General features: G+C 39.5%; 2 protein-coding genes across 4 annotated transcripts; both read right to left on the minus strand.

The window, feature by feature from the left end:
• Nucleotides 1-3,941: 3,941 nt before the first annotated feature.
• On the minus strand, nt 3,942-4,283 carry LOC128020657 (histone H2A-beta, sperm-like). Its single transcript, XM_052607267.1, has one exon. The coding sequence runs from the start codon at nt 4,281-4,283 to the stop codon at nt 3,942-3,944; it is 342 nt and encodes a 113-aa protein (XP_052463227.1).
• A 5,363-nt stretch (nt 4,284-9,646) lies between these two features.
• Nucleotides 9,647-15,985, minus strand: LOC128021371 (eosinophil peroxidase). 3 transcript variants are annotated; one of them, XM_052608500.1, is made up of 16 exons: nt 15,885-15,985; nt 15,281-15,340; nt 14,834-14,927; nt 14,566-14,741; nt 14,334-14,466; nt 14,119-14,248; nt 13,809-14,015; nt 13,361-13,718; nt 12,848-13,008; nt 12,497-12,755; nt 12,228-12,398; nt 11,839-12,076; nt 11,376-11,572; nt 11,107-11,144; nt 10,675-10,728; nt 9,647-10,591 (listed from the first exon to the last, which is right to left on the minus strand). In XM_052608500.1, the coding sequence occupies exons 2-16, from the start codon at nt 15,336-15,338 to the stop codon at nt 10,577-10,579; spliced, it is 2,289 nt and encodes a 762-aa protein (XP_052464460.1). In that variant the 5' UTR covers nt 15,339-15,340; nt 15,885-15,985; the 3' UTR covers nt 9,647-10,576. The 3 variants fall into 3 exon arrangements, with proteins under 3 accessions (XP_052464460.1, XP_052464458.1, XP_052464459.1); XM_052608498.1 differs by lacking the exon at nt 11,107-11,144; XM_052608499.1 differs by lacking the exon at nt 11,107-11,144 and having other exon boundaries at nt 14,834-14,924; nt 15,885-15,900.
• Between the last annotated feature and the right edge of the window lie 661 nt (nt 15,986-16,646).

The following is a 16,646-nucleotide window of genomic DNA, read 5'->3' on the forward strand; positions in this document are numbered from 1 at the left end:
ACATGTCAATTGCAGTTGGCCTGTGAGGAAAAAAAATTAAATAAAAACACTCGTTGTTTGAGACCCACATGAACAGAGCCTGCCGTTCTGGGTCGCTGTTGTTTTTTCGTACATCACCGGGCTTCGTTCTTCCCTGGCAGCAGTCGGTCCTGCATTCCTCACACTGTAGAGACACATATGAAAGTAATTAACCTAGTTCCTCTGTCCACGTTGCTTGCTTTCTCTTCAGTTGATAGGTAATGCAGTAAAAGTCATCTGCTGAAAACACAGACAGCCTAAAAGTGGTAGTCAAAAGGAAATGAGGCAAAGCTGTGCTGAATCATCAGTTAAGCACAGAATTGGAACATGTAGATGCGGTCAGTTTTGCAGACAAAAATATCAAGTTGCCCTTTCTGAAAAGCACTTTCGGTTGGTCAACGTGGAGAAATTTGTGTGTCCAACTTGAACAGGAGCGAAATCTGCATGGGGAATGTTTCCGCTCTTAAACAAAACTCCCAGTAGTGCAGATTCCGTTTGAAATTTACAGGATTTTACGTGCAAAATTTTGCTGAGCAACCTAAATGTAACTTACACAAGCAACATATTAACATTAGCTAACCGCTTTCCTGAATTTTAGAGGAAAAGGGAAGACCTTATTGTCATAATATGACAATGTTGTTTATTGACAAGAATGTTCTTGTTATTTAACTGAACATCATTATTTGGTTCCCAAAGTAACCAGATGGGAATCAAATACTAATGTTAGGAGAATGTTCTGTATTCGGAAAGTAGCACTTAAAATGGACTCGCTAACTTACGCAAAAAAAAATCCCAATAGGTTGTTATTTCATGACACGTGGAAGTCGGCCATATTGGTGGCCCTGAATGTAAACAATGCCACTGAACCAAAATATAAGTAGTTCACTAGCTGCGTTTTTGCCTTTTGTGTTATTTTCTAAATGTTGATAAAAAAAAAACTATTGGGAAATGATGGCGTTTCCCTGAGCCAATGTTATACTCCTAAAACTTAAATATTTTATCTCACTGTGTCATGATGTGATGATGTCATGATGATGGATGTTACTATATCACAACTAGAGTGGCCAATCATGCCATTTTGGCAGGACACGTCCTGGCCAGGAATTTTATATTGCCAAAAATATCCACGTTTTGTCATTGTTTGCACTCCACAGACCAATGTGCTTTTGTGCTTTTGAATCGCTCTCACGTTACTTTGATGTCATACACCGATCCGTCTGCTCAGTAATGCTTTCCAGTCCAACAATACAATGTACACGTATTTGCATCGCTTTGACCATTCTCTGTAGATCCCACCTTCTCACGCACCACGATTGGTCGATTTATGTACAATGTCTGCAGGTTATTGGTCAAGTGATCATTACCGTCATTAGGTATGTAAACAGGAAACCAAAGCCAAAACCTATATGTTTTAGGCAATATAGAAATCCTGGCCAGGACGTGTCCTGCGAAAATGGCATGAATGGCCACCCTAATCACAAAAATCACGCTAGCCATGATTATAAGGAGACATTGAGGTGTATCTTTAGCATAGCAGTGTACAGAGCCACTTCTGGGATGCTTCTGAAACGTGCCATGGCTTGGCTGCTATAAACACAAGCATTGACTAATGGTCATTTAAGTGGATGCAATCAGCTCCAGTGGCCGTGTTGGAGCTGTAGTGCACCACAGATGTGTGCAGTGTAAATAAGGAGTTGTCAAAGGAAGTCAAGGAAGCCTCTTACACTTGAAAGCAGCCACATCTGAGGTGTTTATTTGGAAGTTATAGTACAATAAAGAATGATCATGTGACATTTATGTATGCCAGGTGACCTGTAAATGCAGCAAAAAACTTTCCATTGAAGTTTTGTAAAATGTTCCTTTTTCGAGCTGCATGAAAAACCACGTCATGCAAGCGTACATTTATTAGTATTTTATTTTTCTAAATATGGAAGTTGTTTGCAAAATTAAATGTTTCCAGTGTGCATATTTTCAGCTTGCAATTTCAGTTTGCACCATTAATGTTGGGATATGAGACAGAAGAGGAAGAATTTGTTCGTTAGTCCATGACAAAGGAGCCATCTCGTATGGATCTTTACCATTTATTAACTTTAATTTGTCCAAATATTGTGCCCTTTCCTGCTAAGTCCCTCTCTGTATGATTTATTAGCTTCCACACATTATTTCTGTGGTTTAGATGTCACAATAGTACATTAGCAGTGCAATCTTTTGTTGTTTACATCCGAGTGTCTACAATATGGCTGGGCATCTGGGTGCACCAAGCTGACCAAACTTATCTTTTTTTTTTTTTATGTCTAAAATTACACTGCCCATCCATATAATATATATTTTTTAAAGCTACTTAAATTGTAAATTAAGTGATATATCAAATCTGTAACTTTGAGAAGTGTATCAAAATAAACTAGCAACTCTGCACAGCTCGTTTCAGACGGTTTCCCCCGAAAAAGCAGCAGGTTTCCATTACTCAGAGGCAATCAGTGAAGCCTTAACTGGTATTGTGCACATCCACACTGGCCTACGTGGCACTCAGCATGTGTAGGCTGGATTGCGAGAGAATTCATCGAGAGTGAACAAGGGGAGGAGTCCTTCTCTCCATTCGCAGAACACAAGTAGTAACATCTTTCCATATTGCCTTCTAAACATTTCTGTAATTCCCTATGGGTCATTTTTGAGCTGTTTATGGATGGGAGTAAACCACATTGTTATCATGGGTGGTGGCAAAAGATGAATTCAAACCTAGCCCAGACTTTGGCTAAACATTGCATTTCCATACACATTCTTCTGAAGATCAGTGGTTTTGTAGTCTGGCCTTGATTGCATCTTTTTTTCCCCTCATAATAGGGTGATATTGTAAGTCGTTTTGATTGAAAGCAGCAGAAGAGAGTTTAGTCTGAAGGACTATCAATGCAAATATAGACCATGGGGACGAAAATAACAGTGTGAAAGTAGAATTAGATAATAATACAGACTATATACAAATATTTCCAAAGCGATATTAAAATGTATTGTCTAAACTAAGAAATAAAAGTCTCCTGATAAGGAACACATACAGGCCCAATGTAAATATTCAAATATTGCTGAAATGGACTGGTGTCTTTTAATGGGTATAGAATTATTAATATTTTAATGCAATTTTATGTAAAAATGTTATAGTAGTATCAATAAAGAATAGCTGCTTTATAAACATCTCTTCCCTCACACGTCTGCATACTGTTTGCAGTTCCAAACAGTCCCTTTTCAGTGTGTACTCTTAGCGCCACCTGTTGGCAAAGTTCTGTAACAATCATCTTACTTTGTTTATTTTTGTGAACCGAAATCATTTTCAATCAACATAGTCTTCCTACATTATTTTAGGGTTTCTGAATTTGGACAGCAGCATTCAGATAAACAAATAAAAAAAACAGATTATTGCAAGACAAGTAAAGCAAATAAAGGATACAATAATGACTATATACATACATATATATATATATATATATATATATATATATATATATATATATATATATATATATTATGTATATATATATATATAGTTAGTAGTTTATTGTTTTTTAATGCATCTGGGCCACGTAATTCATTTTTTATGTGGTGGTAATCAATTCTATTTGTGATATTAAAATATATATTGTTTTGCTTGTATATTTTTTTGCTTCTATATCTAATATTTTTTTAAATATAATTTTTAAGTTGTGTGGTAGAGGTGATCGGGTTAACATTAAAACAACGCAAATATGAGAATAAGTTTATTTTCACCAGATACAAATTTAAAACACGTTCTCAAAGATTGCACAAATGCAGTAAAGCAGAGCTTTGAGACGCACCATGTCAAGCAGTGTGCTTATTGTGCTTATATGAGAAACAACGCTTAAGATGTAAAAAATGTTTGTGCATCATTTAGAAGTCAACAAAGGTGCAGTGAACTACGGTGCTAACGTCACACCGACCACTTCTTCCTCTTCCTCCTCCTCCTCCTCCTCCTCCTTTTCTTCTTCCAACAACATTGCGTATCTCCTTTTGTCCTGCAGTCCAGGGAGATGATGTAACGTGATCTTATTTGACTGATTCAGTACAGCATCTTGTCCCGCCAAAGTCAAGATCTCGGCCACAAGGAACTCCAACACGGCTGTGAGAAACACCGCCGCTTCCTCGTCGACTGCCCGCGGGAGCTTTCCGTCGCCGAGTGCTTGATGAAAGTGCTGGACGGGAAACACGAGACCAGCACGTGAAGACAGATCACTGACGGGCTTCGTCTTCTTCCTCATAACCAGCGAAACACGGTCTTTAATCAGAACACAAGTAGTGTAAGTCATCTGGAAGCGTTCTGTAGACTTGTTACTGCCACAAACAAATGTTGTCTTTGGATTGGTCTCGATGTGCTGCCCTCCACAGGACCGGAATATAAAGTGCGTTCACACCACATTGCCATAATTAAAGGGGTCATGACGTTGCTTAAGAAGAACATTATGTTGTGTATTTGGTGCAATCAAATGTATTTACGCTGTTTAACGTTAAAAAACAAACAAATTATTTTTCACATATGCCGCGTTTCCAACGAAATAACAGCTGCAGAAATGTTAGTTCAGAGATATGTGTATATATACAGCCATTACAAAGAAACAAAATATTATATAAAACTGCCTTTTTATTTTCATTTTAACATATAGATAAATTGAACACAGACCAAAGATAACCTGTTAGATTTACCCAAAACGAATTATATTTTATGTTTAACCACTAAAGAGACATCAGAGCCAGCGGCACACATCAGAAGGTCTAGCCGAGGTGAGGCTGCTTCTCGACGGATAGATGATCACTGAGCTCCCGCTGATCACGTGGAGCTGACCGTCTCCAAAATCGGCACAACAACACATTTTTAAATAGGACCTGTCTTTATAAATAAACCACAGATTTAAGTTTTAAACAACTACATTCTTATCAAATACCACTGCCTCCTTTCGTTTTCGTTTAAACATAATAACAGCTGCAGAAATGTACTTAGTTCAGGGAAATGTGTATATAGGCTACAGTCATTACAATGAAATGAAATATTATATAAATATTATTTTTAAATTACATTTCATGACACAATAACAGTCATAATTTGAAAATGATCCGAATAAATGGTGGCTGAACTCAAATGCTGCGTGAACTCAACCAATCAGCTTGTTTAGCTCTCAAGTCTCGCCCCCGAAAGTTCCGGAACTTTGAAAAAGTACTACCTCGCCAGCAGGGACTTTCTGAGGGGCATTTTTTTTTACCCAGAACTTTATTTAGTTCCTGATTCCTGCGGTGGAAACACACCGAGTACCAGGCCAAAGTCCTTAGTTCCTGGGTAAAGTTCCTGTGGTGGAAACGCGGCATTAGATAAGCTGCTTTTCCACAGCAGGAACTTTACCTGGGAACTAGGGACTTTGGCCCAGTACTCTGTGTGTTTCCACCGCAGGAACCAAAAAAAGTTCTGGGTAAAAAAATGCCCCTCAGAAAGTCCCTGCTAGTGTTGGGAAGTTCGATTCTTTTCCGCCAAACGGATCTTTCAGATGGTTCGATTCAATAAACCGGTTGAAAAAATGGTTCAGCGTTTCTTTTATGCTCGATGTAATGATGTCATTGGCGATTACGTAATGGCGTTACGTCTATCAAACATTCAAATATATAAAGTCAGTAATCATAACTTTAGTCAATTAAAAACCTCATAATCATGAAAAGTTTACATTTGAGTTTTGCAACAACGCACCCAAATACAGTAACAGCAATAATGTGTATACGAGGATTTAATTCTTGAAGATATAAAGTAAATAAATTAGATGTCATAAGCGCAGAAACAATGATCCACTTACTATACATAATCCATTGGGAAGTATTTATTATTAAATGAATTTAAGTTTCGCCAGATTGCCCTTAATCCAAGCCCTTGGTTTACCCGCGCTCATAACATTAGCACAGAATCAGTTCAGAATCAATCACCAAAAGAATCAGTTTGGTTCAGACGTGCTGTGAGTCAGTTGGCTTCACGCTGAATCATGCATGCGCAGTATAATCAGCTCCTCGGTTCTCAAATCGATGCGTCCGAAAGAAACGGCTTTCGGTTCAGTGTACTGATGATCCGAAAACCGATGTAACTGGTTCTTGACTCGAGAACGAGAATCAGCTCCTCGGTTCTCATTTTTGTGCATTAATGCTTATTGGGGACATGAACTGTTTCAAATGATTCAGTTCGATTTGGTGAACTGGTTCAAAAGGTTCACTAAGAAGAACCGGTTAAATTAAACGATTCATTCATCAATCAGACATCACTAGTCCCTGCTGGCGAGGTAGTACTTTTTTAAAGTTCCGGCTGATGTCAAGTACGCTGCTGTTTGCAGAATTACTGGATTCGCGTAATCGCAGACATCACATCGCACAGTTGAATGCGCAAAGTCTGAACAACTGAGGAGTTTTAAACCACTACATTCTCGCCAAATAAATGGTGGTTGAAATCACAATGCTGTGTGAACTCAACCAATCGGCATGTTTAGTGCCCAAGTCCCGCCCCCGAAAGTTGCGGAATTAAAAAAAAAGTACTACCTTGCCAGCAGGGACATTCTGAGGGGCATTTTTTTTTACCCGGAAATTTATTTTGTTCCTGGTTCCTGCGTTGGAAACACACAGAGTACCAGCCCAAAGTCCCTAGTTCCTGGGTAAAGTTCCTGCTGTGGAAACGTGGCTATACTGTACATTGTTGTTGCTCCTCTTTGCCCTTTTTTACAAATCTCATCGGTCTGAAAAGCATAAAACCATGTCTTTATTTGTGATCTGAGAAACGACAAACAACAAGCAATTTTTTTAAAATATGAAAATGTAGAGTCAGCGTTATTTGTCAGAACACCGGCATTGTGCTAGCACGTCCTGATTTTGCCAAGTTCGATGTGTTCCTAGGTCAACATATTTTGTTGACCCTGGAACAACATTTTACTCCAAAAATATATTCTTAACCATATCCCTACACCTAAACCTAACCTTAACCATGAGTAATCCCTAATATCAGAGGAAATGATAGATGAATGACACTGATGTACAAGCACCAAACACTGATTTTAAGTGTAAACTTCACAAAATCTATAAACTGGTTCTAAAAATCTGATTGGTTAATCACAAAGTTGTTCCAGGGTCAACAACGATGTTGTCCCAGGAACATGTCTCACATGGTAAAATCAGGTTCTGCATTGTGCTACTCTCTCAGGAAACATTCCTTGTCCTCCGTAAAATGCGCTGCACACATATTTTGGTTGAATTTTTCTGGAACAGAGTTGTAAATAAAACTTTACTTCTGATTTCTAGTTGTGTTCTCTTTTGGACGACCAAACAAAGTTTCACTTTCACAGCGAAACAGTGTCTCCATGACATGGCAGTGGCGACAACAACAATACTACAGCGAGAATCAAAGTTACACCTTCTTTCTTTGCATGAACATTTGAGTGTTCCCGCCACCTTCAAACGTCTAATGGACGTCCTCCTGTGGCCCCACCAAGCCTACGCGGCTGCCTACCTGGACGACTGGTCATACATTCCGAGACTTGGGAGGATCACCTGGAGCGGCTGCAGAAGGTGCTGTTGGAACTCTGCTGGGCTGACCGCCAACCCCTGTAAGTGTCACCTGGCCCTCACAGAAGCCAAATACCTCGGCTACCAAGTGGGCCACGGCCTCATTCGACCCCAGGAGAATCCTCTCCATGCCACGGCCCACTACCAAAACACAGGTATGGACCTTTTTTGGGTTGGCGGGATATTACCGCTGTTTTATCCTCCTCCTTAGCCTCTCCCCTGACAGACCTGACCAGGAAGGGGCAAGCAGAGAAGGTCCCGTGGAACCCAGAGACGGAGAGCGCATTCCAGCGGGTGAAGGCTGCCCTCACGTCCGAGCCCATGCTCAGGGCCCCCGACTTCAATCACCCCTTCTTGTTGCGAATGGATGCATCCGATACCGGGTTGGGAGCCATCCTTTCCCAGGTCCTCAATGGTGAGGAACACCCGGTCTATATCAGCCGAAAGCTGACCTCAGCAGCCTGACAGTATGCAACCGTCGAGACGGAGGCACTGGCTGTCAAGTGGGCAGACCAGTTCACCCTAATTATGGACCACGCACCAATGCCAGCGTGACTCGGTGGTTCCTCGTGCTCCAGGACTTCCACTTCACCGTACAACACCGGGCAGGGATGGCTAACGCGAAAGGCGATGGTCTCTCAAGGATATGGTCAGCTTTCACAGGTCTGTCAGGCTCCCGGCCCTCCCCCAATCTCCCCACTTCTCCACAGGGACAGAACGACGCTTGCGAGGGGGGGTGACGCGTATCCCGAGCTCTCATCAGCGTCACCCTGGAAACTGAGCAGGCACACCTGCACCTGCTCGTTATATGCTGAGCGGTCACACCAACGAACAGAGAGGTGAGAGATGTATCCAAAGACTCGGCTAATATTTCTCTGTTGTTTCCCTCCAGAAAGCAGCATGTGACTGCCAGCCATTGACAGACACGGACTTCACTGACCTACACAGCACTGCGCACCGAGAGAGAGAGAGAGAGAGAGAGAGAGAGAGAAAGGGAGAGAAGGCCGAGCACTGGAAACCCCTCACGTTGGCTATTTTCACGTGCTTGCGGTGTTCGGCCAATCACAATGGTTGTGGTCAGCAGTATCAGAGCAACCTGGGCTCTCATAACACCTGAGCAGTGCCAAAGACTGATCGACTCCATTCCACGCCGCATTGCTGCAGTCATTCAGACAAAAGGAGCCCCAACTAAGTATTGAGTGCTGTACATGCTCATACTTTTCATGTTCATACTTTTCAGTTAGCCAAGATTTCTAAAAATCCTTTCTTTGTATTGGTCTTAAGTAATATTCTAATTTTCTGAGATGCTGAATTTTAGATTTTCCTTAGTTGTCAGTTATAATCGGCAAAATTGTGTAATGAATGAATATAATATACAAGTTAAACTTTTTGAATGAAATTAGTTAAATAAATCATTTTTTTTATGATATTCTAATTATATGACCAGCACCTATATATTAACAAATTATTTGTTAAGCATTATATAATGTTTGTTAATGATTTATTAATGAAAGTAGACCTGGCCTCCCTGAACTTTTTTGGTCATGTTTCACTCCCGCTTGAGTGTAATATGGCCAAGTCGTATTAGCAAGAGCACAAATGAAGAAACGTTTTGTCTTAACATTAGAAGTCACAACAGCTTGTGGGTAGTGTGGTTATGTCCACAACCTGCTATCCTCATAATGTTGCTACAACACTTTCAGTTGATGTTGCAAGTGAGAACGTTTTTTTGTGGTGCTGGATGGTTAACATTTGTGAAGAAATGCTTCCCAATGCTATTCTTGTCACACAAAATCAAGCCAGTTTAGCAGAGACCTGCATGCTGGAGGAACTGAAGCTGCAGCTGATGACATATTCCACTGCAGGAACAAGCATATTGATTTGCAGCATAACCACCTAGAGTTATTTGTCTTTATTAATATGTTTTGTGTTGACAAGTCACAACTTTAATTTGGACTTTTAATATATTAAATATTTTAACTTTTGGTTCTGTATTCATACTCACAATGTAGAAAGTAGAACAAGGCAAATAATGAATTGATGATAAAGAAAATGTATTCATTTATTTCACTTTGCTAAAAGCATACACAAAAATAACTGTCACACCATGGACTACAGAATATTTTGTTGCAATCTAACAACAAAAGCAAAAACAACATACAAATATCAACATATAGTTCATAATAAAGAAATAACAATGGTTAGTTACATCCATGTTCCTAAATGAAGAATTTAGCTTTAAACAATTCAAAGATTAAGTATAACTGAATCCTTAATTTTGCGTTGCTAACAGTCATAGTCATCACATTAATAAAAACGTAAAAAACCCAACAAGACAGAAATGGACGCCTACTTAAAAGATACCGTAACAATTTACTTTTTAAAAGACAAAGGAAAAATAGCAGATTTACCATTTGCATTTCATAGGCTTTTTAAAAACTATTCCTATCACCAAGATATGTGCATTTATATGCAACTGCGTTTATATATAAAAAATATTAAAAATAACAGCTATATGAAAGGAAAATAATAATTCATTATAAGCAATAGTCTTAAACAGGGAAAAGAATATGGCCAGAGAAATAGCTGGATTTTCTTATACCATTAGCACCCTTAGAAACCTCTATCCACACACGGTCTCTTGTCTGCAGGCTCAGAACCACACTTCCTTCAGCTAAACATCGTTGATTAACGTTAATTGTTTCAGCAGTTAGCTGTACAGCATAATTTTTCTTTAAGGTGACAATACCCAAAGTCTTAGTTCCTATGCATGAGAACTGGAATTCATAAACACCAGGTATCTTGCAGACGAACTGTCCTGATGTTTGATTATAATGTTTCTGTCCATTGTAGAGGACCTGACTGAACACAACAACCTTAGCAGTGACAGGAAGGATGGTGCCAACAGAAGCAAAGAAGGCAGACTGCTGTCCTGTGGTATTAATGGGAGGTCCTGGAGGTCCAGGTGGACCTGCTACACCTTGTGGACCTGGAAAAATAAAATATTAGAATAAAAGATAAACAATCTTTAAGTAATATTTGGAGGGCATATTTAATATATGACTGGCTTACCAGGTTGTCCTGGGGGTCCTCTGGGTCCAGGAGGTCCTTGGAAGGACTCTGTATCTGAGGTAATGAATAGATGTTACATGTTTGTACTAAAAAAACGTTTGCCATCACAGATTTAAATGTAAAAGATTCCCCAAACCCAAGCATATCCCCTTGAAGCAAGCAAAATGCTAGACAGCTTCCAAAGGTTTAGTGCAGTTCAAGTGCAGTCAAGAAATATTGATATATATTTGTGACATTTAAATGTATTAATATATGGCACTGCGCCAATCCGGTGTACTGCAAAGAAGACCAAATAATATATTTAAGCTCTGTCCAGTTTACAGATTTTGCAGTGAATTGTTAGTCATTTTAAGCTCTAGTATAGGTCATATGCAAAGCAGAATCACTTGCTCTTTTTGCTTGAATTTAGGAGAAAACAAACACTTGTCCAACCTCATTTCCAATGTCTGAATGGTGGATGCTACTGTTCTCTGAAAGGTCAAACACCAAATTACAGTTTAACCAAATTATGCTTAACCATGCAAACAGATTGTATGTTTTTTTCAATACCTGATATGTGCCTATACCACAAAAAGTAGGTAGTCTACAAGCACATATAAAGATAGTAAGAAATGTAAGCAGAAATGTGCAGTTAGAGAAAGAAGACTTAATCATTATGGTGCACATATGCATTTAAGAACATATTTAGTCTGGTGTCTTACTGGTTTCAATCCAAGGAGTAAGATCAAAGGCTGGGATATCCCCACAGTTAACAAAACGTCCAGGACTGGTAAAGCGAAAAGGATTGTTGGGAACTCTGCTGATTCCGGTGTTGTCACAGATGATACGGGCTAGTGACACAGAGGCCAGTGATGCCTTTTGTTTGGTGGTGAACACTCCATGGTTCTCATACCATAACCTTAACACAATGTGACACTTGACATTAACACCTCTCCAGCACATACTATTCTCATATACTAATTCAGGAGAGTCCAAACCTGCTCCTGCAGTGTCCTATAGAGATTAGTTCCAACCTGGCACAACACAACTGCCTGGAAGTTTCCTGAAGACCTTGATTAGCTGGTTCAAGTTTGTTTAATTAGGGTTGGAGCTGAACACTGCAGGTTAGTGACCCTCCAGGAGAAGGCTTGGACACCCCTGGACTAAATACACAGAGATCTTTACCTGTCCCCCTGGCGGATGCGTTTGAACTGTGTAGAGATGAGGCAGGCAAAAAGAGGACCGACACGACCACCAGGAACAAAAGGCTCTGCGACACCTCCCAACCAAATGTCAATGTTCTCAGGGGTGCCATAAAGCTCAATCAACCTGCGAGCCAATTTAGTGTTGTTCATTACCACACCCAATTCTTGCTCATTCTTAGGGGCGGAGAGTCCACAGAACCGACGCCAAGCATTATAGCCTTAAAAGGAACAACAGATGGATACTCAGTCATCTCTTAAAAACACATGAGGTGATATTGCAGCATTAAGTCGGGTTGGCTTCACATGATTAGAATTAAAGCGTTCTGAGGCTTGCTGTGCATGTGTTGGCCATGAGTTCAGAATATTTACCTGGTATACTGTGGTCACGGCTTCTTTGCATGTTGAGGGAAGCCAAGTCCAAAGCAATGTGGGATGTAAAGGCAAACAGCCTTTCTCTAAGAGCATTCACCATCATATGGTCCTGTGTATTCAATTTTGCTGGCCGACCAATCAGTCCACGGAGCAGAGGATCGATGCCCCCTAAGCAAAAAGTAAACCAGAAGTAAAATAAGATGGAGAAAAAGTTCTGGAAGATTTAGGATTCGAATGATATGCTGCAACTAGCCTCACAAACTCACCTTCAAAGATAACTCTCCAAGGAGAAAAGAAGGCCTCAAAAAGGGGCACACTTGGAAATTTTGGATGGTTCTGGTAATTTTCATCAAGACGAAAGATGATGGGTTGGATGGCCAGGTGGGCAAAACGGAAAGCTGCAGTGGCAAAGACATTCGCAATGGTAGGGTCCACATTCTCATCGTAACCTGGATATTGTCCGAGCTGTCTATTGTAAACATCAGGGCCCACAATATGTGGCAAGTATTCCTTAAACACCAAGATCTGAAAGAGAAAGGAGAGGCTGATCATGCATATATGTTGTACTCCACATGTAATTGCTTGTGCTTGATGCGCTTTTAATTAGGTCTCTTTACCTGGTTGTATGCCCCCACAATTTTTCTTGCCTCTTGATAGAGGGTTTCACTACTCCAGGTAGGATTCAGCACATGGAGGGCACGAGCCAATCTATTGTGCTCCCTCACAAAAAGTGTGTGTACTGAGGTAAGGGCAGTGTTCTCATCAACACGAATATCCCCTACACACATTGAGAGTTCATTAACATTTGCAAACATGGAGTTGTGCAAATAATAGGCATACACCATACATTTTAGATCAAGGATCCCCAACCCTGCTCCTTGAGAGCTACTGTCCTGTACTGTATATTTTATTTCCAGCCCTACACCTACACACCCGACTGTAATTATCAAGTAGCCCTGAACACCTTGATAAGCTGGTTCAATTGTGTTGGATTTGGGTTGGAGCTGAAATCTGCAGGATGGTGGCTCTCCAGGAGCAGTGTTGGAGACCCTTGTTTTAGATGTTTGATGTAATATATTACAACTAGAAATATGCCAGATAATTGCATTAAGAAGGCACAAGTTACTGACCTGCAATAAAGCAAGGCACCTCTGTTAAGGTTGTGTCATTAAGGATTTTCTGACGTGTGGCGCACATTTTGCTTTCTACATTGGTGAAGGGCAGAAGCTCTCGTCCATTGTCAAGGAACTTATTATTGACACGTAGAAGACCTCCATCATTGGTCAGGTCTCGAAGTTCCTTTGCTAGTCCATCCTCGGACCCGTAAACCTGGCCACCATCTAGGAAAGCTGTTAGAGAATTGATCTGTTCCCGAACATTGGGGTTCCCACCAAACATATAGGCAGTGTTCCCAGAACCACAGGCCGGTGATGAGCGGAAGACAGGGAGACAGGTGCCAGGCTTTAGGCGTGGATCTCCTGGAGGGGCCTGTGTTTACACATAAATTATATTATTAAAAACTATTATATGAGAACGAAAGTAGGACAATCCTTGACAGAGGGACAATCCTTGACTGACCGGAATCGGGAAGCAGGGTTCAGAGTGCTCACAGCTCTGATCACAGTCGAGGCCACTGCTGAAGGATCTAATGCTCGGTGAGAAGGGCGTAAATGTAAGATCATGGTCAACCCATTGCCCAAAGATGGTTAGCATGAAGGTAAATTCACGGTCACTCTCTATGTCAGAATCTGCAGTGCTTAGAATACGATTTGAAACCAATCTGACCTGGAATCAATGAGAAAGACAGAATTAAGACATTGTTAATTGATTGGTGACCTCAATGATTGTCAAGTAAACTTCATTAAACTATTCATAATCTCCATCATACCAGGGGCAGCAACGCGCCATTGTGCATTTTTTTGGGATCCCACCCTTTGGGCTGGGAGATACCATCTTCATATTGAGCAGGCAACCAGCGGGTAAAAGCGGTGTTGGATGCACCAAGGAGTGGGTTCCTCCTGGGAATTATAAATGTTGTTGTTTTTCTTGACAAATAGTAAGTCTATGGAAAAGACTACTCTGAATAAGGTGGGAAAGACTGACCGGTTGTTGCAGACATTGGTGATAGTTCGATATTTGTTTATGAGGGGTGTGGTCCTACAAGATGGGGGCCGGGTTTGAGCTGTACAGCCTGTCAGATGTTGAATGGTGTTAAGCTCATCTTGAGTAAGCAGGTCTAGGAGAAAACACATGTTGATAGTCTTGAGCATAAAACATCAGACAGTGATAGATCTGATCTGGGCTTTGCAAGTTTTGCAGCATGTTATCTTCATACTTGTAGCATTGATGGACCTCTTGTGAACATGATGGGCTTTCTCACTGATCAGCCTGAGTGTCTGCACCATGTAGTCTGCGGCTCTCACAGCCTCTCGTGTCTTTCGGGCCGGCTGTTTCAGAAGACGTAGCTTGTCTGAAGGCTTGATGACATCTCTGCGCACCCTTGCTAGACTCCTGGAAGTGGGGAGATTTATAAAAATGAATAGATCAATGACTGGGATAACAGAACAAGACTACTGGGCAACATTCTTAAAAACATTACTCACTCATCACGAGAATACTTGTAAGCAGCATCCACAATTTTCTTTGCCTCCTCAAATGAATCTAGAATGAAACGTCTCCCAGGACTCTCTTCTTCTGCTAAAAAAAAGAAAACCATATTACATCATGAGTTAGCCCTAGAAAGGCTAATATTGACTAATTCTAGTGAAGACTGAAAATTCCCTCAGTCTAAGACATTTATGCCTTGTATTGATTTGTTTTATTTAGAGATTTATTTTAGTGATTAACAAAATGCAGCAATGCACTAAGTGAAATTGAATCAGCCCAGCTGGATGTCACACCAGGGGAACAGCTTAAATGACTGAAAGCACAGGTTTGAATTTCTTGCACCAGAAAAAAAAACCTTTTACATATGTTTTGATGTTTTCAATCCTTTATTCTCAATCATTAGCTGTTTAATTTTCAATCGCATGATCAACTGGTAAACTTACCGCCCAATGAAAGGGCACAACAGCATGCCACCACAAAAAGAAATGTGTGAAGATCCATCTCTAAAAAACACATTGAGAAATTTATGAGCGCATAAAATACGTTAATTAAAAATTTTATGCATTTCAACATTTTTTAGGGTTAATTTTATATATATATATATATATATATATACATATATATATATATATATATATATGTATATATATATATATATATATATATATATATATATATATATATATATGAAATAATCAAATAATTCTAAAATAAATAAAAATAATGAACTTTTTAAACAAAGGCTGCAGTATAAAATAACATTATTATATAACTTAGCAGTTTTAAACAAAGATATTTTACATTTTATGGGTCTAGGAAAAAAACTATACAAATAGAATTAATTTAACAAAAATCTGGAAAACAATTACAATTAAAAAAAACAACAGTTTGACTAAGAGGCGTCTATTAACTTAGCAATGAATTATTACTTTTTTTAAATAAATTGTTTACATTTTCAAAGATAATCACAGTCAAAAATTAATGCAATTAAACTTGGAGAGGAAAAAACGGCATTTAAAGAGATGTTTCAGACATTGCATTTCTCACCTGAGTAACAGATCTCTGTCTCTCTGGTTCTGGACTTAAGGCTTTTAAAACATCCCTCATCCTCCCTCTGTTAAGCATCACTGGTGGAGTCTCAGGCCGGCGACAGATTTACTTCCTTTTTCTTTTTCAAGTGCACTTACCATATATGGTGTTTGTTTTATTAATTTGTTTTAGGTGACAGTTGGACACTTATCTTCTTCTCGTTTCTATAGATTACAGGAGTGCAAGGACAATTGATATGTCACAATTTATTCACAATAATGTAATTCTAAAATGGAACGTTAACTATCTTCTGTGGAACATTATAGAAGATATTTTAATAAGTGTCACATTGATAACAGTTGAGGACAATCCCATGTTGTTTGGTTGAGACAGCTAAAAATTTGTTTAACAGCCTAGTAACCGATAATCTCTGACTAAGATGCTAGTAAACTCTCACTGAAACATTTTCTTCTCTAACCCTATTTATCAGTATCAGGACTCTAGGTTTTTGTTATTATTATTAATATTAATTTATGACTGCACACATCATAGAGTTTATGTCATCAAAGCTCAACAAATTCAGTCTGATCATGTAGTTTTTTAAAAGAATCCTAAATGCTTCATTGACTGTAGAACATTCCACAGAACACATGTTGCACACACAAAGGCTCTACCAGTGACAAGACATTTCATATAGTCTTCATTTAACATATTATGTTTTTCACTTATCTTTTCATTTATGTCTTTCAAAAATCCTACTTCCATAATACTCTTTCTTGA

This window comes from Carassius gibelio, chromosome A10 (genome assembly GCF_023724105.1).
Source record: "Carassius gibelio isolate Cgi1373 ecotype wild population from Czech Republic chromosome A10, carGib1.2-hapl.c, whole genome shotgun sequence".
Lineage (NCBI taxonomy): Eukaryota > Metazoa > Chordata > Actinopteri > Cypriniformes > Cyprinidae > Carassius > Carassius gibelio.

Excerpts from the sequence above, each read along its gene's own strand:
- LOC128020657 (XM_052607267.1), bottom strand. The coding sequence starts at position 4,283 with ATGAGGAAGAAGACGAAGCCCGTCAGTGATCTGTCTTCACGTGCTGGT.
- LOC128021371 (XM_052608498.1), bottom strand. The coding sequence starts at position 15,338 with ATGGATCTTCACACATTTCTTTTTGTGGTGGCATGCTGTTGTGCCCTT. Across the intron at positions 13,009-13,360 it reads GGTGCCTTGCTTTATTGCAG|GGGATATTCGTGTTGATGAG; the intron begins GTCAGTAACTTG and ends CAATGTGTGTAG. Across the intron at positions 12,077-12,227 it reads CCGTGACCACAGTATACCAG|GCTATAATGCTTGGCGTCGG; the intron begins GTAAATATTCTG and ends GTTCCTTTTAAG.